A 20,944-nucleotide genomic window follows, 5' to 3' on the forward strand; every position below is an offset into this window, starting at 1 on the left:
TATATAAATATATATATATATATATATAGAGTGTGGGGTGTTGTGGGTTTCTCCCTTGGCCGAAATCGCATTCCGGATGGGGGGTGGGGTGGTGGTGTGTGGATTGTTCTCCCGCGGTAGAAATCGCGTTCCGGGGGGGAGAAATGGGAATGCGGGGGCACCGCGATGAGATGTGTGTGTGTGTGTGTGTGTCAGACCTGCGTCAGACCCGCATAAAGAGTGACAGATAAAGGCCGAAAGAAAGGAAATGTATTTTATCTACAGAGTATTTTTGAAGAAAAGCTTATTTCTGTAACTCTAAAGACTATTTTGTGAATTTAATGAGTTGAGTTCATGTTTATTCATCAGAGTTTGTTCAGATACACACTCCCTGGACTTCAGAGAGAGAGAGAGTGTGTGTGTGTGTGCTGAGATGAGAGAGCAGCAGTTAATCCTGTAAGCAGATCACCGCTCTGAATAAAACTCATCTCACATTCCTTACTGTAAACACGTGCCTGCTGCTGGAGCGCTGTACGAACGCGTTTTCTGCAGAATGTAAATAAGCAGTTATTTCTTAGTTTCTGTTTTTTTTTTTTGTTTTGTTTTTTTTTTCCCTCTGTTATACTACCATTTAAAAGTTTGACAGTTAGGTTTTTTTATACTTTTATTCAGTAAGGACACATTAAATTGCTCAAAAATAACAGTAAAGACATTTATAATGAAACAAAAAAAATCTATTTCAAATAAATGCTGTTCTTTTGCTATTTTTTTCTATTCCTTCTGAAAATCCTAAAATCCTGAAAAAATGTATCAATGTTTACACACAAGTCTGAAGCAGCACAGCTGTTTTCAACATTGATAATAATCAGAAATGTTTCTTGAGCATCAAATCATCATATTAGAATGATTTCTGAAGGATCATGTGACACTGAAGACTGGAGTAATGATGCTGAAAATTCAGCTTTGATCACAGGAATAAATTACATTTTAAGATAGACTTGTATGTAATAATATGTCACAATATTACTGTTTTTACTGTATTGTTTATCAAATAAATGCAGCCTTGGTGAGCAGAAGAGACTTCTTTTAAAAACATTCAAAAATCCCAAACTTTTGAACGGCAGTGTAAGAAGCCGCTGCAGCACTTGGTGGAAACTAGATGCATACACATGTGGCACTTTGATGTACTTATAGCATGGTGAAGCAGTGATTATTCATATACCGTGGTATTTACACAGTATCCCAAATTTTCTAAGAGTACTATGGTATCATCCTTTCATAAATCTCAGGATTTGAATTCAGTAATGAAATTAGTTTTATACAAGAACTAAAAATTTCTTCCAGAATATTTCTCATTAGTGTGTTGCATTGTTAGCTTAGCATGATGCTAACTGTGTGGTGTACATGAGTGACCACTAACAGAGCTGCCGTGTGAGTGTCACTTGTGGCGTTCCATGACGGTTAGCATGCCACCGTAACAGGTAGCGATGGAGCTCACGGTAGTTTTGAGTAGATGACACTTCTTCACTGTTCTCCTGCTGTAGAGCAGTGGTGAAACTGCTTATTTCCCCCGTGTGCAGTAACCAGCTGAATTAGCGCCCAGATCTCAGCCCTCCAGACAGCCCTGTTCAGTCCTCACTGATCCTCACTGCTGAAAATCAATTTATGTGACAGAACCATCATCCGCCGTCACCTGGCTCCATGCATGCGTCAGTAAACTGAACCCTGAATGCCCATCAGGGTCTATTTAAAGCTGCACTAAGTCCCTAGCGGTTTGTCTGTTGGGTCTGGCTGAAACGAACAGTCTGAGACCGCTTGAGCCGCTCACCGATGCCAGCGGAGCGGAAAGGACCTCTCATCAACCTGTGAATGAGATGATGAGATTCACTCAGCACCTGCTGACAGCCTCTGTCCCAGCATCTGTCTCTCTCTGTCTGGCTCTCCTAAACAGACACTCAGTGAGACACAGTCTTGTTTGCTTGGGAGTTTGTGAGAGAAGCAATACTGGTGTTGGACTCGAGACTATAACAGCTCCAGACATTTCTCAGCATGAGCTTTTCAATGGTTGGTTGTTAAAGAAATAGCTAAAATACCCAAAATGAAAATTTTCTTCATTGACTCACCCTCATGCCATCCCAGATGTGTGTGACTGTCTTCTGCAGAGCACAAACAAATGATTTTAGAAATATATTCCAGCTCTGTAGGTCTATATAATGTAAGTGGATGGTGACCAACTTTAAAGCTCCAAAAAGCACGTGAAGGCTACGTAAAAGTAATCCATATGACTCCAGTGGTTTAATGCATGTCTTCTGAAGCAATCTAATCAGCTTTGGGTGACCAAATGTAAACTTTTTTTTTTCATTATAAATCTTGACATCAGTAGACCATCTAGCCCTTTGCTAATACATTATATGCTAAAACATCAAGCTTGAAACATGAGCCTGCAATGGCAAGTTGTACAGTGAAAATACCCAAAACCAGGGGTGTCCGATCCTGCTCCTGGACGCTCACTGTCCTGCAGAGATCAGCTCAATCCTTGATGAATTAAACCTAAACCAGTCTCAAGGGCTGCGTCCGAAATCACGTACTCTATTGAGTAGGTATTTATTTTGAATAAGTAGTTACTTCGTGACCGCTAAAAAAGTGTAGTATGAGTGTGTGTAGTATGAACGTAATTTGGACATACTACATTCGCCATGTTGTTACTGTCGCATGACCTACCAGCGTCAGCGTCAGCCATTCATAATCCTCTCCCAAGGCCCCATGGGATAGTAAAGTGTCCATTGAATGCACTCTTCAGAATCTCGCCAGAAGTAGTAGATCATCAGGGGACTTTTCGCCTGCTCTTTTATGAGTACTGTGAATTCAGACACACTACTTTTGTCACATAGTGTTTTTTGCCTACTATATAGTAAGGAAGTATGTGATTTCAGATACTGCCAGGGTCTGCAGGAGCGCTAGAAGAGTTTGTTCCAGTGTGTTGGAGCAGGTTGGAGTTAAACTCTGCTGGAAAGCGACTGTCTATATTCTGCTCTAGATATGGCTCTAGGTCCTCTTTTCGAATGTTTTATCATCTTTCAGGCAAACATTTCCAGCCAGATTACAGATTAAAATTTCAATCACTAATCTTAAATATGAGCATTAGGTTCCTATGAAACGCGAAGTTGTTTTTCTACACGGGGCACCAAATCCTCTATTTAACGCATCAGATCACTAAGCAGTTTTTGTTTTATCAAGCACAGTGCACACTGTGCGATTATGGGCACAATATTGCCATCTGAGACAAATTTCTGGGATCATAAGGTATTTCAGAATCGTGAGGCTTTGTTTGCCCTGTGTGACGTTCACCAAAAGCAAATTAATGGTGTTTGTGAAAACTTTACTTCCATTGTCTGTGTTCTGCTCCAGCTGAGAGGATAATATGACAGGATAATATATGTGTCTGTAATTTTCCCGCTTACATGTTGAAATACTCTTCAGTTTTTAATGCTTTATTTAACATCACAACAGACATAATAAATGGAACGCTCTGTTTCAGACATGAATGATTAGGTTGTTTTTACCTCACTACCGGGGAAATAAACTGATTTATTAATAAACACTCCATCTTTGCTCGCAAAATAGAAAAAGATTCTCATTTTACGTGATTATAAAACAAAGTAACAAAAAACAAATTAATAAGTGAAGAAATAAGCAAATAAATAAGCTAATTAACAATCAAATAAGTACCCCACCCCATGATAATATTGTGTATCGCTGATCTCACAGGCTGATGATTGGAAGATGTGACTATGGAGCATATCGCCCAACACCACTGCCTACAACAGGCTTGATCCTTCACTGAAACCAACAGTAACTCACTCCCACTGAACGTTTACTCTTTGAATTCTTGTACCCGAGAACAACATAAGTCAACAAACACCATTATGACTAAAAGTTTGCTAAAAAGTATGTCCTACTAAAGCAAGGCGGTATTTGACTTTGGTCAAGCATAGCAGACTGTGAGTAGCCTTGGACGGCAACATGTCCAGTGCATTATGGGTGTTAAAGTTTTCCTTTATATTTGGCAAAAGGGAAAATGCACCTTTTTACTATATAGGCAGCAAAGTTGTATTGAAAGCCCATTTTGCCAGTGGTGAAGTATCCTTTTAAGTTTGAAACAGTGAAGAGTAGAAATAGAAACATTATTATTTAGACCCAGTGAACCTGACCAATTACAGACCACTTCTGATTGGCTAAATCCTGTTGATATCCATGCTTATTGCCATTCCACCCGCTTATTCTATTTCTACACATGTGACAGGAATGAGTGAGCATGTAGTGTCTGCTGTGTTAGTGAGGTCAGAGGAGTGGAAGCTTCTCCAGAGCTCGGGATGGATCTGTCAGGTCACATCTGACCCGAACCAAATGAAATAGATAGTATAAAGAATTCAGTCCACACACACACATACACAGCCAGAGCTGATTTAAGACACAACTCCATACTTCTGTGTGCTCTTCCTCCATTTCTGCTCTAGACCTTTATCTCATCCATTTGATTCTGCCGCTATTTTTCTTTGGTTCTTTCTCATTCAGCTCAGTCGTTTGCCCCCTCAAACCTTTTTGCGTCCAAGCTACCGTCTCTTTCTCACACACACACGCGCAGTAACAACAGATGGTGTAAGATGTATGAGTGTGAGAGTTAAATTGTCCCTCTCTGTTCTCTTCTGCAGTCATCAGAGTCAGACGACATGCTGGGACCATCCCAAGATGACCGAGCTCTATCATTCTCTTTGTAAGTGACACAAACACACACACTGAGTCCAATATGTGTTATCGGCCCTGAGAGATGTGCTGAGAGCAGCTCAAGTCTCACCAAAATACACAGATGAATAAATACTGGACAGCAAGTGTCCGCAGAGGCCCTCTGTCAGTGCAGGTGTGTGTCTGTGTTTGCTGTCTCTGTAAGGCAGGAAACCTCTAGAGTCGTCTCTCTCTCTTCTCTCTCTCTCTCTCTCACACACACACACACACACACACACACACACACACACACACACACACACACGCGAACACAAGGGGGGGTGTGTGTGTGTGTATATATATATATATATATATGTGTATATATATATATATATATATATATATATATATATATATATATATATATAGTAACACTTTGTTTTTATTCGTTAATGAAATAAAAAAACGTTATGAAATAAAATTTTTACAGCAGTTATTAATCTTATAATATTAATGTTAATTTATAAATATTATTTTCTTTGTTAACTCATGTTTGTTCATAATAAATTAACTAATTAACTAAATAAACTTAGAATTTTAATGTATTAGTGTATGTAGAAATTAACATTAAACATTATGACTCACAATTAATCAATACTGTAAAAGTAGTTTATTATTTAATGCTAGCTCTTACATGATGTTAACATTTACATTATTTATATACTATTATAGTATTAATATATTGAATTAGATTTTATGTTCTATATTTTCCTTTTAATTTTAGTTTAAGTTTTAGACATTTTTTTTATGTTTTTGTCATATTATTTATTTTTATTATTATTATTTTTTTTTTCAGGTTTAGTTTTAGTAGTTTTAGCACTTCAAATTTAAATTATTTTATTTCAGTTAGTTGCCAAGGCAGTATTTTATTTATTTATTTTTTAATTTAATCTAATATTTATATTTTATTTAATTTCATTTAACAAAAACAATTTCAATAGTTTTTATATCAAATTATCTTCAGTCTGATGTCAAATGTGATGTGTGTGACAAACACTAGCAGTAAAAGTTGACAGATAAGACAAACATCTCGGTGTATTGATCATATTTTGTTTTGACCATTTTTGACCTTTTCTTAATAAGAACACGGCTCAACCTGTTACATGACCTTTACATTGTGTTGACTTATTAACCTTAATCAGTGTGAGATCATACTTGTAAACACTCATTTACAGACCATTTTTTCAAGGTGAAGTTAAATATTGTATCAGTCTGCATGTCATGTCTTTTTTGTTGGGAAACATTTAATCAGATACACTGTTTATAACAGATATGCTGTAGATTGTGCCAGATGTTCCGCTATTTATGGATTTAACGTCACAATGTTGTTTAGACGAATCATTAAAAATAAAATAAACATTTCATCTGTGAATCTGACATCTTTTTTTCACACATAAAGAGCTCTCTGCTGATCCACCCAACATTCATCCTCAGACTCAGTTCACAGACAGTTCAGTTCAGTCTACAGTCTTTCTGTTATCAACTTTTATGTCGCTCACTCTTTTCTTCTGTTTCTTTTTAGCTGACCTCAACAACGTGCGGTTCTCTGCATACAGGACGGCTATGAAGATCCGCCGGCTACAGAAAGCCCTCTGCTGTAAGTGTGTGTGTGTGATTAGAGCTGCATCGTCTCACTCCATCGGCTCAATTAACTCAGAGAGGCCCAATTAACAGCACAAAGAGGATTCGTTAGGAGCGAGTGTGTGTACGTGATGTCTTCCGCCGCCTCCGTGCCTCACGTCCTCGTCATTTGCATGTGTGTTTGTTTTTTGAGTTGTTAATTGGTCTAATTAAACAGTGTAAACAGGGAATATGCCATCCATCGCTCCATCAAAGATGGTTCAGATGCTGACACCGTGTCCTGACTGAAGTGTGACGCGATGAAGAGACAAGCAGTCAATCAGGGTGTTTGCGTTAACAACACATTTTGCCCGGTAGCTCAGTTTTTATTTTTGTTGTGTTATGCTGAGAGGCTCTGCCCACAGTATCACTCCACGTAACTGTATCCTAAACATCAAATACGTTATGTTATTTTGTCTCTTTATGCATATATTAAATATATACAATATATATGCAGTAATTAAGCTAATAATGGCTAATATATTATGATGCTTACACAATTTGTTCATCAAGATAATCTTGACATTTCCCTGAAAGTCCAAGTTATAATAGTTTGCAAGAGCGCGACTATAAACACAACGATGCTGTGAAAGCGACTAGTGACATTTATTTTAAATAATCTAAGAAAATATTTTTGAGGTGGAAAATATGCCCTTTAACGTGTTTTTAATTACTTATTTTTAAAATATCTCCTGTGTTTCTTTCTCTGAGCCTCCAAAACTTGTCTTGATGTTCTGTGGTGGACAGAGATTTCTCTTCTCATGTCCCAGAAATGGCAGAACTCTTTACTAAGTAAAGTTAGCAAGTCATAATCTACTAGAACATTTAAATCCAGCTTATTATTTCAGAAAAGCTTTTATTTGATTTCTTTATTTCTTGTAATGCAGATGCTGACATTTATTTGGCCAAAAATTGGGATGAAATTCTGATGCATATAATGTAAATCAATGAGATCTTCATAACTGTATAACAGACTACTGCATAAAATGCATATAAATATCAGTCGTCACTCTGAAACTCCCAATAATGACTTAAGATGATATTTAAATGCTTAGTTTTATGATCAAAGTGCTGTAGTTTTAAAATATATAATGCATTGCAATACAATGATGATTGACAGATGAACAAATAAAGCCTGATGGATCAAAGTTGATACTCATGATTTTCCTAAAAAATTATGTATGGATAATGAAGTAAACCTAAGTTGCTTCAGTCCAGTAAATGTTCATCTTCAAATATTACTAACAATATAAAAGTCAGTAAAGATTTCAGTTGACAGAAGCCATGTAGAAGATTGCAGAACAGGTTTTTCAGCAAAGTTTTGAGCATGTTGATCATTTAAAAGCCTTAAGTTTGTATATCAAATATGATACGGTAGGCTTTATAGGGTTAAACGATATATCCCAGTCCAGTTCTGAAGGATTTTGCTTCCAGTGAACACCAACATTATGCCTCTGTTTCTCTTCAGTGGATCTGCTGGATCTGAGTGTGGCTCAGTCCATGTTCCAGCAGCACAAGCTGACGGTGAACTCACAGCAGCTGACCGTTCCTGAGGTCATCAACTGTCTGACATCTGTCTATGACGGACTGGAGCAGGAGCACAAGGACCTGGTCAACGTCCCACTGTGTGTGGACATGTGTCTCAACTGGCTGCTCAATGTCCATGACACGTACGTATGGCACACAACAGCACTAGATCTACACTGCTGCTTTAAAATGCAGCGTGTCTTCATCTTGCACAGCTATTCAGAATTATGCTAAGACCTATATATCTGCACATCAGCCTTGCATCAGAGTAAGCTTGAGATGTCTCTGGTCTACTTATTGACATTGCCTTATGTTTCTGATCATGTGTGTATGCAGTTGTTTAAATGAGGCTTCACTATGCTGAATATTTTTATACTAGTGCATTTCTGATGTAAATCAAGTAGGAAACAGAAATTATTCCATTTTGCTGAAGGCTGGCCTGGAGCTCAGAGCTGATTGATGAGCTGTTACTGCAGAAACCCTCGAGCTCTGACCTTTAGTGCTTCCATGGACTCAGTGTTATACAAAATTAACACTAAAAAAAATTATTTTCTAATCAACAATGGGCAGATGTATAGTATTTTCATGTGCTTACTGCTGCCTCTTTTCTCTTATCCACAATGTTTTTTGTATGCCACAGGGGTCGCAGTGGGAAAATCCGAGTTCTGTCGATGAAGATTGGTCTCCTCTCCCTTTGTAAGGGTCATCTGGAGGAGAAATACAAATGTAAGATCTGTCTGTCTGTCTGTCTGTCTAGCCGTCTGTTTGTTTGTCTGTCTCTCTGTCTATCTATCTATCTATATATCTATCCATTTGTTTGACTGTCTGTCTGTCCGTCTGTCTATCTGTCCGTCTGTCTGTCTAGCCGTCTGTCTATCTGTCCGTCTGTCTGTCCGTCCGTCTATCTAGTCGTCTGTCTGGCCATCCATCTGTCTGTCTTTATATCCGTCTGTCTGTCTGTCCGTCCGTCCGTCTGTCTGTATGTATGTCCGTCTGTCTGTCTATCCGTCTTTCTGTCTGTCTGTCTGTATATCTGTCCGTCCTTCCTTCCGTCTGTCTGTCTGTCTGTCTGTATATCCGTCTGTCTGTCTATCTATCTATCTGGGTTACCCTTTTCCCCTTATAATAATAAGGTGATTAATGCTTAATATAATTTTGACAAAATATTACCATTAAAGTACATGTAATCTCATGTTAAATATAATATAACATTTCACTGTAAATTATATGGTATTCATACTTTTTAAAAACAAGTCGGCACACCAAGGTTATTGTTTCCTTTGTCGAGCATCCAACCCAGCGTTTTTGCCGGTGATGTGCATGCTTTTGTCCTGTTTTTGCATTTAAAAATTTAAAACAAAACATTTATATTATTAAAATAAAAGCTAAATATGATAATAGTATCTAATTAATACTAAAATAGCACTGCTGCATTTAGCTAGATAGTGTAAAATTTCTTTTGTCCAAAAACCTCTGCCACATATGTGTGTATTAAATATCAAATATACTTTGGATGAGGTCTAAGGCTAAACAACGGTTCATTATTTTTGCTGGTTGAGATTTTATATATTTTCTCATAATTTATTGGTGTTTGTGCCCTGCAGGTATTGTTAGATCACATGTAAAAATCCCTTTTAATTAACGTGTTTGTGAAGCACCGCAAACCCCATGATGCCCTACCCCTTTTTTCTGTCCTGTTTTGTTTCTGAAAGCACAGTCACCTGAAAGCACAGACTGCACTCCCATGATGCATCTCTCCACATAATTGGGCTTTTTGCTCTTTTAAGTTCTGACTCATCTCAGGAGTCTTTACTCCTCTGAGTGATCAGAACTCACAGTAGGCGAATCCCTGAGCAGTGAGTGATCTCCTTATCTGTAGACAAACGGAAAATGATGCATCACGCTTGTTGGGATGAAAAACATGTTTTTTCTGTTTTCGGTCAGCAGTTTGAGGTTCACTCTGCCCGGTCAGCACTTTGTAAAGCAGATCTGAGTGACACACAATCACAGACGCTTCAGTGCTGGGTTAGTTCGCTGACCTTGAGTTAACACACCACACTGTGAAATAGAGTCTGTGTGACTTTAGTTGTGTGTGCTGGAGTGAGAATAGAGTTTATTGAGCTGCTCTGATGCTTTTAGGACAGAGGTCTGGGGTTCAGTGCCGTGCTGTGCTGTGTGTGTGTGAGTGTGTGTGCGTGCGTGTTTTTGTGATTTATGAGGACACAAATTTGTATAATGACATGGGTATTACACTGGTATTATGACATAAACATGAAATATGAGGACATTTCATGAGTCCTCATATTTAAAATAGCTTTAAAAACATACTAAACAATGTTTTATTAAAAATGTAAAAATGCAGAATGTTTTCAGTGATGGGTAGGTTTAGGAGTAGGGGTAGTGTAGGGGGAGAGAATGTACAGTTTGAACAGTATAAAAACCATTACGCCTATGGAATGTCCTCACTTTGATAGCAAAACAAACCTGTGTGTGTGTGTGTGTGTCAGCTCTGGCAGGGGTCTGCTCTTGCTGTGGTAATCAAGGTCATCTCCATCCCTGAGCCAAGGACAGAAAGAGAGAGACGGATAAAAGAAGATGGAAAATGACACTTATCATTAACTGAAGGACTTTTAGTTTGCTTTACTGTATAATCTGTTTATCCACATTATATTTTAAAACAGTAGATTACTGAAGGTTTTGCTTTAAATATTAAATGAAAAAAAAAAAAAAAGACCAGCTAAATGATCTTTTAAATTCATCCATACAAATGATGCGAGCTGAGAAGCGTTTGAACTGAGGTAAAACACTCTCTGATGTGTTGAATTCATGTGCGTGAAAAAAGAATGAACTATTAGCTGTGAAATATGATTTTATTAAACTACAGCATGTTTTTTATTCATACAGTTTAACAGAGAACTTTTAGAAAAGCTTTGACAGATGAGACATACAGTATACGACAATATATAGTTAATTTATGTTTTTTATATGCTGTCTGTCTATTTGTCTGTCTGTCCGTCTGTCTGTCTGTCTGTTTTTCCGTCTGTCTATCTGTCTGCCTGTCAATCCATCTGTCTGTCCGTCCATCTATTTGTCTGTCTGTCTATCTGTCCGTCTGTCTATCCGTCTGTCTGTCTGTCTATCCGTCTGTCTGTCTGTCTATCCGTCTGTCTGTCTGTCTGTCTATCCGTCTGTCTGTCTGTCTATCCGTCTGTCTGTCCGTCCATCTATTTGTCTGTCTATCTGTCCGTCTCTCTGTCTGTCTGTCTGTCTGTCTGTCTATCCGTCTATCTGTCTGTCCGTCTGTCTGTCTGTCTGTCTGTCCGTCCGTCTGTCTGTCTGTCCGTCTCGTTCTTTCTTCCTCTCTGTCTATCTATCTGTCTGGCTATCTATCCATCAATCCAAGATAGATAGATAGATAGATAGATAGATATTTCCTTCCTTCCATCCATCCATCCATCCATCCATCCATCCATCTTCCTGTCTGTCAACATTCTCAGTTTGTCATCTCTTAGGGGTTGCTCACATAGAATGTGATTTTGCACTGCACTGCTCTGCTTTTTCGTTGTTTTCTATGTAAATGTGCTAGAAGAACATCTCTGGCCATTGTGCTCTCGTCTGGCATCTTTTGCTATGTCTCTCTTAACATTTTAAAAACACTAAATTAAAATTAATTAAATATTTGTTAATTAAAAGAAATTATTTCATAAACTTTGGTTTATAACTTCATTTCTATATTCCACTTTAGACATTCTACTAACTATAAGTAATTCTATATATACAACTGCATTAACATGTCAACTACCTATTAGTAGACTGTTAGGGTTCGGGTTAGTAGAATAAGTTTACATGTCGTTGCAAAGTTACTTGTAGTCAGTAGAATGTCTGTTGGTGGACTATCGAAATAAAGTGTTATCTAAACTTTAGGGCTGATTTCTTTGTTTGTGTCTCTCAGGTCTGTTTAATCAGGTGTCGTCGGCAGGCGATACATGTGATCAGAGGCAGTTGGGTCTTCTGCTGCACGATGCCATTCAGATCCCTCGACAGCTGGGCGAGGTGGCGGCTTTCGGCGGGAGCAACATCGAGCCCAGCGTCCGCAGCTGCTTCCAGCATGTGCGTGAACACACACTCACACACACATCAGTGCATCATGACCATCTCAGCATGTTTCACTCTGATATGTCTGTTTATGACTGATGTCTTATCCAGTTCTGAATTATTGAATCCTCACATTACCTCACACAAGATCTCTGTGTGTTAATGGTGTTGTCAGCGCGAGTGTTCATATTTTTGTCCTTCAGTCATTTCACTAGTGTAAATCTTACAGCAGTTAGACTGGGAGGCTATAAATACACACTTTAAAAAGAGAGAGAGAGAGACAGAGAGAGAAAGGGTCACCCTTTTGAAGAGTTTGCTGCTTGATTTTTATTTTTTATAATTTTTACAGGACATTCTGTCCATCCATCTGTCTGTCTGCCTTTCTTCTGTTTGCTTATGTCTCTCTCTTACTTTATCTGTATTTCTATTTGTTCTTTCTGAATCTATCTACTGTTCTGTCTGTCTGTCTGTCTATCTATCATTCTATCGTTCTGTTATTCTATAGTGTCTGTCTGTCTGTCTGTCTGGCTGGATTGCACTCAGTGTCAAGTCTGAAGTGTTTTGAAGAGAGAGAAGTTGTCATTTATAAATGAGTGAGGAGAGGAAATAAACGAATGATGAAAGACAGATGAGTGGAGGGATGACAGACAGACAGGACAGTGTCACACCTGAAGCCATTTACAGTCCGTCAGTGCTGATGGATGGAATCACCAAAACAGTCAATTTCTGTCTCTCTTGTTGCTTGTGGTGTCTGATGGGAAATTTAAGAGCACAAAACATGTCAACAGGTCAGAGTTCATAGCTGTAGGTTATGACAGATCTCAACATCTCAGTGCAGGCATACAGACATCCATCGTTTCAGAGGCTGAAACTGTTTGTTTACTAAACTGTTTGTTTTGAAATTCAAAAAATGCAGACAGTTTTCTGTGATGGGTAAGTTTAGGGGTAGGGGTAGTGTAGGGGATAGAATGTACAGTATAAAAACCATTACGTCTATGGAGAGTCCCCGTAAACCACATATACAAGTGTCTGTGTGTGTGTGTGTGTGTGTGTGTGTGTGTGTGTGTGTGTGTGTAACATCTCTCTTCAGTGTGTTCTGCCGCTGACATCACTGCCAAGTTTGTAAGAATACCTGCCAAAATCACTTAATCATTGTCTTATTTGATAATTTATTTGCCATTGACTTGTTTGTTTTGTAAATCTGAAATATGAAAATTTATTTACCACAGATTTCAAATAATTACAAGAATGTTCCAGGTTCAAAACAAGCTCCACAGGTCGCATCTGTGGCATGCTGAAGAAATACCACCGAAAATAATTCCAGCTCCTTCCTCAGTTTGTAAAAACACACAGAAATCATGTTTGCAGTGGAATTCACAACCGGGATAAACATTCAAATACCGCCTGTTTTAAGAGTATAGCCACAAAACCTAAATAATAAATATATTAAAGTGATAGTTTAACCAAAAATGAACATTCTGTCATCGTTTACTAACCTTCATGTTGTTCCAAAACTGTATGACTTTCTTCTACAGAGCACACACACAAAAAAGATAGAGATGTGTTTTTCCCCTTCATTAAATAAAAGTAAATAATGATGGAATTTTCGTTTTTGGGTGATCTATCCCTTTAAAGGTCCCCTATTAAGCCCATTTTTTTAAGATTTAAGTCTCAGGTGTCCCCAGAATGTGTCTGTGAAGTTTCAGCTTAAAATACCTCACAGATCATTTATAAATCCATGTTGTAAATACCCATTTCTGACTACAGTCAAGAACAGGCTGTTTTCGCGCATGTGCATTTAAATGCAAATGAGCTGCTGTGCCCCGCCCCCTCTCTACGATCACAGTTCCTGCCTCAATTGGATTCTCTGCCAAATACAAACAAGACATCTGCTGGTTTTGATTATCATCTATATCGTGAACACTCTCACGGAAAGCATAGTTTTTCTTTCATCATTAAAGTTTATTTTTTCCACTTGTTTTAAAGCTATGCCAGTTTAAACTTCTAATGGATCGTTTTCTGAGCGCACTTATAAAACACACACACAGACAGTTATCAGACATCAAGTCTCGTGAGTAACTTCTCTTTCACATTTTTTTTTTTGTTTAAACTGTCAAATACACACAAGGTTCTGTCAAAAACACACACAGTTCACATAAACACAGTCAGTTATGTCTGTGAACGTAAATAGCAGGCAACGTTACAGAAATCGTATGTGTATATTAGATCTGTGGCGCATTCCCTTCAAAAATAAAACTAATCCACTGCGTTCAGTGGTTCAGATGTCAGTAAATGAAGACTGTTATGTTCACTCTTACATCCAACAAGAAAACATCTCAATTATTTACCAGACATTGTTGTCACTGCAGCTGCTCGACCGCGGAGAAAATGGCGGACAGCGTACAACCAAATACTATAGAATAACAGGGACTTTGGTACAACTCGCTGAGGGTGGAAATCATGGTAATACAGGACTGTCAATCAGCGGCCGTGGGCGGGGCATGAGTAATGTGATGTCACAATACTCAGAGAATCAAAAATGAGACTGCTTTGGTTTAATGGGGATTTTAAAAAAAGGGAGTGGGTAGATTGTTTTCATTGTAGGGTGGTTGTGTTCACACACTGCTAATGCACATTTATATCCAAACACCTTGTAAAAGTGGATTTAGCATAATAGGTGACCTTTAATGTGTTTTTAATCATTTATTACCCATGTCTGTGTTAAATTTTAACTTCATGACCATGTAAAGACAGTAAACCCTGTGACTTTGACATGATATGTGCAATAATACCAGAAAGAGTCTCTACACATAATTATATCAGTAATTATGTCTCAGTAACCTGTAACATATTCCCACCACTAAAACAGATGATTTATAAGCTATAAAGCTCAAATAATAGATCTATTTATACATGAAATATAATACAGGCTCTTTAACAAATACACAAGCAGCACATTACTGCTCAGAATGTCTTGCCTCATTGGCTTCCATTGTAATTACATTAGCGACACAAACTGAACTTGTATTGAACCTGGTTTATAGAGATGCTACTGATGGGCTGTATGACGTATGGCATAATATTCTTTACAGTTAGCTAATTTTCCTATCATTGCACTGGTTAGAATCAGCCAGTACCTGCTGACAGTGTGACATCACTGAACGCTCCTCTGTCTTGACTGGAATATTTATGAGTCAGTTATGTCTCTATAAAAGCAGCCATGCGATTGACAGTCATTTATGATGGTCTTGTAGGAAATGTTCCAGGCATCTTCTCGATTTCAGCCGGGCTGCATTGTTTATGAGTTATTCTCTCATGCTATTTATGGGCTCTCTGAAATCCCTCCCTCATTGGCTGTTTGTGCTTGCTCTCTTTTCTCAGGTGACCAATAAGGTTGAGCTGGAGCCGAGGCAGTTTATTGATTGGATGAGGCTGGAGCCGCAGTCTATGGTTTGGCTTCCCGTGCTGCACAGAGTGGCGGCGGCAGAAACGGCCAAACACCAGGCCAAGTGCAATATCTGTAAAGAGTTCCCCATTGTGGGCTTCAGGTACACACACACACATTTATGTAACATTTATTTACCCTGAAGAGGGTTATTATGACACAATGACTGTACAGGAGGAAACGAAGATACTTCAAAATTGCACCGGTTCTTGCGTCAGATTTGAGCAGTAGGGAATTCTCCCTCAGTTTGAGAGGTGTTGCACTAGATCAGGGGTGTCCGGTCCTGCTCCTGGAGGGCCACTGTCCTGTAGAGTTCAGCTTCAACCCCAATTAAACACACCTGACCCAGCTAATCAAGCTCTTACTAGAAACTTCCAGGCAGGTGTGTTGAGGCAAGTTGGAGCTGAACTCTGCAGGACAGTGGCTCTCCAGGAGTGAGTTTGGACACCCCTGATCTAGACAAAGTGTGATATCAAGCAGATCTGTGAGAAATTTAAGACACACACATATGGGTGCGCACCGTGCTGTCTGTGAGCAGAAAGGTTAGATTCACTCCTGAGGCCCAACATTCATCTAAATGTCAGCATCTGATAGCACTCTAAACAAGAGAGAGACTGATGAAAGGGATTGTGGGAGAGAAATCTGCTATTCAGTCTGTTCTCTGATCAGCTCTGACACTTTTCAAAGTTCAGCTCTAAGCTAGGGCTGTCAATGTTAACACATTAATAGTTGAATTCATTACATATAATGTCATTGAACAGGATGGGGTGATCCTAGGGTTTCAGCCATTTACCCCTCAATAATATGATGCATCTCAGAGGAATTTCTTGCATTATGTACAAAATGTCACAAGATCAAATAATGTTCGACTGAGGTATTAAATATAATAATAATAATAAAATTGTATTTCTTTGTTTGTAGGTGTAGGTTAGTAATGGTGGCCATATTTTAATTTGTAATTTCACTCAAAAAATTTATATTTTATTCTACATGCTTGCTTCAATTTTTTGTGAATTTTCTTCAGGGGTAGACTGTATAGCAAATATATAATTTATTTATTTATTTGTATTAATTATTTTTTATATTGTTTATATAAATCTTGTTAGTTATAATATAGTAATAATTGCATGTACGTAGTAATAAAGTAATTTAAAGTTATGCACACAGTAATCCCATAGTTGAATCTTTATCATTTATCATTAAAAATAAATATAATAATATATATTATTCATTATATGTTAAAGTGTTATATGTAATAAATTAGCAATAAAAATGTATAAATAATTAATGTATTAATTAATAGTTTAAATTAGGGCTGGGAAGCGATTAAAATTTTAAATTTAATTAATTACATGATGTGGTGATTAATTAATGTAATTAATCGCAAGTTTATCGTACATCAAATTTGGCTGAGAAATGATCCCCAAAAGATAATTTGAAGTCATTATTGTGTAAAGCATCAAATAGACATTACAAAAAGTAGATTCAGAAAGAAGACTTTTATTTGATTCAACATAGAATTTATTACACAAACTTTTGGACCATGAGGTTGAGTAAATGATGACTGAATTTTAATTTTGGGATGAACTATATCTTGATTTTTTTTTTTTTTTATATATATGGAAACATGAAATTGACCGTAAACTGATGTTTTATGAATCATTTTTTTAGAGAAATTAATTTACTGAAGGCTACCAAGAAAGCAAGGTTACTAAGTTTATTAAATTAATTCACAATATGTGCACATTTATTATTAATGTGGGGGGCACAATAGCTGTATGACAAATGTATCACTTATTTCATTTTTCCTTTTTTATTCAAAATATTCACAAATTTGTTAACTATAGCCTATCATGAACTATGGGCTATATAGGCGCTGAGACCCAACAGAAAAATATGATAAAATAAAAAAACGACTGCAACTTCCAGACGCGATGTTCTTTTCATTTTTATAGTTAACTTGAGGCAGTTACTATGGCATTTTTTAACAACGCATGTCGAGTGCGCATCAATGTAATGTTCAGCATGAATCTCTCCACAAAGACACTCGTGCGCTCTCAAATATAGTGTCCTCATGTCTACTCTGGCTCAGATATTACGTGTGCGCGCTCGATTATGGAGCGTGGGCACCAACTGGCAGAAACATAAATTGGCACCTATTGTCAAATATTTGAATGTGATTTGTCGTTTAAATCATGTCAGTTGACCTATAATGCGCGATGGGTGCTGCCACCGCAGCCAAAGTGTGAAAGCACATCTGAATTTAGCAGTGAACGTTCAGATCTTACCTGTGTTGTTTTATCAGAAACCTTGCATTTGCAGTCTTTGTATGGTAGAATGTAACATTCGTTGAAGCTCAATATGTATGAAATTTTGGCTATAAGCAAAACACACTGTTGATGGTAATAATAATAAAAGCCACAAGAAGACTGCAGTAAATAATAATTATAGCAATACAACATTTTTATTATGTTATTATATATTAATAATATATGTTTTCTTCTTTGCTTCTGAATTTATGGACCGCATTAATATCAGCAATGTGCACATGTACAGCACCATAAATACATTCCCAGGCTCAGATTTAATGAAGCTATGTGTGAGAGAGCGCTGCAGTGTGTGCGGTGAGGGATGTACCGGGTGTTAGTTCGTCATCACACGCCTCCATGATGTATTTTAAACAGCCACTGTGTGCTCTTGTCACAATAGGTGGTGACCTTTTCAAATGTCATGCATACATACATGTATTACTGATAACGCTGCCATATTTAGAAGTCTTCGCTAAGTCTCAGTGACAGCGTCCATCTCTCGAGGACTGACCGCATCAGAGCGGACCATCTTGTTTTCTGAGATGTTTCTTTGAGGCTGAGCTCAGTGGTGAGATTCAGTCGGACGTTTGACAGAGGAGATACGGACTGTGTTTTGTCAGTGATGGATAGTAGAGAAGACTAAATAGAACGAGAGAGAGAAACTGAGAAAATAAAGTCTGAGTCATTCAACCTGGATTTATTGAGACCTTTGAGAAAAACTTTGTGTTAATGGAGAAGAAATCCTGGGGCATAATTCTGTTAAATTCACTTACAAAGCTAGGCAAATGTCATTAATTGTTTAGCAGATTAACAGTTGTTAATTGTTGAAGCAGTAATCCTCAAGAGGCTGTGCGTTACAGTGATTTTGTCATTGTTAAGGTTTAAGCAGTCCATCACGGCTAAGCTGCCCTCACTTAACGAATGGCTTTTTACAAGTGGGCGCTATCGAGCGGAAAACCTTGTATGTCCAAAACCGGAAATGGGAAAAAACACTGTGTTGTTAAAGTTGATATTGTGGCTTCATATATGGTCAGACACTTGCACGTGTCATTATATTTTTAGCATTTTACCAAAATCAAGCTCAAATGGAGTTACAAGGTACATGCGTGTGCTTTGTCCGTCATTAGAACGGATGCATCTGAGACAGTAAGTGCATCGCATTACATTTTCATCAACTTGCAGGTTATAAAGTTTACTGTAGCTTTTTCTGTCATTTGAACGAAATCTCATGTTATAAAAGATGAAGCTGCTATGCACAGGCTATTTAAGAAAGGACTGGCTATGACTCAAGTGATAAATGCTAGACACTTTTCTCCGCTTCTCGAATACATAAAACATTAGTCTTTATATATGAAATGTTTCTTGAGTAAAGAAAATGCTATACTAACTCATAAAAAACTTTTTGCATTGCAAACAAGCAGAGATGTTCAAGCTGTGCAGCACTTCATTCACGATAGAGGCGGGTGGAGTTATGAGGTTTGACTGACAGTTTGAGTGATCCAATGGAGTTTAGAGGTTTAGCTACAAGCTCTTTTTAATACTTTTCATTGGTTAAAAGGGGACATAACACACAGTTTCTGCCAATCTTGTGTTAATCTTAAGTACCTATAGAGTAGTATTGCATATCTCAGAAATGTCTTTAGTTTTATCAGATTTATAAAAGACAGATACAGCTGTACCATCTGTTAAAGTTAACTTTGACAGCCCTAAAAAACAAAATGGCAGCAACAGCAATGTCATAAAAACAAGTGTTCAATAAATTACATCAAAAAAAAAAAAAAAAAAAAAAGATTCCTTTGCCAAGTAATATCTGGTTATAATTACTAAGCAACAAAGATTGAAGATATATCTCTATATAATATTTGGCTGATTTTTTTTCCCCCCAATTATTATTCTTATTAGTAGTAGTAGTAGTAGTAGTAGTAGTATTTTATAAGTATAATTTTTTTGTGCCTGTGAACACCTTATCTGCATTAGAATCACTGTAACATACAGGCTCTCATGACATTCAAACTTCATCAAATTGTATTTTAGATCAGTTTCATAATATATTTTTTTTCTTACCCACATCTCACAGAAACTAATATAAAGATCTTGACAACAGTACCGATGGCATGATATTCAGTATTTCTCAGCCAGGGCATCAGTGTGAATGCTGCGGTCTCAGATGGGCCGCCTCAGAGAGAAGAGGAGCCGTTTCAGAAAGTGCAGCAGCTTTTTACTGTCATATCATTTATGCAGCAGCGCGGGGAAAATATTGCACAGCAGAGGAATTAAATTCTATTGAATTTGCATTTCCTGGAGAGACCAGAAGGAACCAAAAACAAACACCACACACAGTGCTGTCCTCCTCCACATTCAATTTACATTTATATGAAGAAAATCTGTTTAATAAAAATACTTTTAAACTGTGTGTTAATGATGTTACTGAATCAAGCGTGACGTGACTGGAGTTAATGAACATTCTCCAGAGGACTCTGAATTTCAGACGAATTCAATAAAGAGTGGATTATAGTTTGACGAAACTACAGAATATCAGGCTGTTTTGGAGTTAAGGATTTTAAAGGAATAATCTAAAAATGAAAATTCTAGTCTCTATTTACTCCTCATGTCAATCCAAACCTCTATTTTTTTTTTTTTTTCTTTAAAACAGAAATAAGTGTTCACGCTGCTTTTCCATACAATGAAAGCTTGTTATCATACAAGTAGTCAGTGTTTTCTTTCCCTCTTTGCAGATATCGCAGTTTGAAGCACTTCAACTATGACGTTTGCCAGAGTTGTTTCTTCTCTGGTCGCACGGCGAAGGGTCATAAACTGAATTACCCCATGGTGGAGTACTGCACACCGGTGAGTGAGTCATGTCTGAACGTCCGCCCCTCTCCTGCAGTCTTTTTCTACACATCAAATTAAGGCATGTGTAATGAAGCTCGCAAATTGGAGCTCATAAAAGAGAAATTTTGCATGAATGGACATTAGAGTGGGCATTCAGTAGTGCTAGAGATATGGCTCTGTTCCAAAACCCACTGAGCTGCCTTCCTGTCTACTGCCTACATGGGCAGCTACCTTTTAAGACAGCTATCTAAATGAAATCTGACCTCGTAAATAACTTGAAATGCCCCACATACCCAGCTAACAGCAAACATTATCAGAACTTTGGCTAATGTTCTGGCAAGGTTCTCTCAAAGCC

At 37.6% G+C, this 20,944-nt stretch overlaps 1 protein-coding gene across 6 annotated transcripts in view; it reads left to right on the forward strand.

Moving 5' to 3' along the window:
- Nucleotides 1–20,944, forward strand: part of utrn (utrophin) — a 222,703-nt gene that overhangs the window by 161,226 nt on the left and 40,533 nt on the right. For all 6 annotated transcript variants that reach the window (XM_051880130.1, XM_051880128.1, XM_051880126.1 and 3 more), the window contains 7 exons: nucleotides 4,692–4,753; nucleotides 6,284–6,358; nucleotides 7,850–8,051; nucleotides 8,549–8,634; nucleotides 11,861–12,018; nucleotides 15,385–15,551; nucleotides 20,493–20,604. In XM_051880130.1, coding sequence (XP_051736090.1) covers nucleotides 4,692–4,753; nucleotides 6,284–6,358; nucleotides 7,850–8,051; nucleotides 8,549–8,634; nucleotides 11,861–12,018; nucleotides 15,385–15,551; nucleotides 20,493–20,604 — 862 coding nt within the window. The remainder of the gene's footprint in view (nucleotides 1–4,691; nucleotides 4,754–6,283; nucleotides 6,359–7,849; nucleotides 8,052–8,548; nucleotides 8,635–11,860; nucleotides 12,019–15,384; nucleotides 15,552–20,492; nucleotides 20,605–20,944) is intronic.

The sequence above is a fragment of the Ctenopharyngodon idella genome, chromosome 22 (genome assembly GCF_019924925.1).
Source record: "Ctenopharyngodon idella isolate HZGC_01 chromosome 22, HZGC01, whole genome shotgun sequence".
NCBI lineage: Eukaryota > Metazoa > Chordata > Actinopteri > Cypriniformes > Xenocyprididae > Ctenopharyngodon > Ctenopharyngodon idella.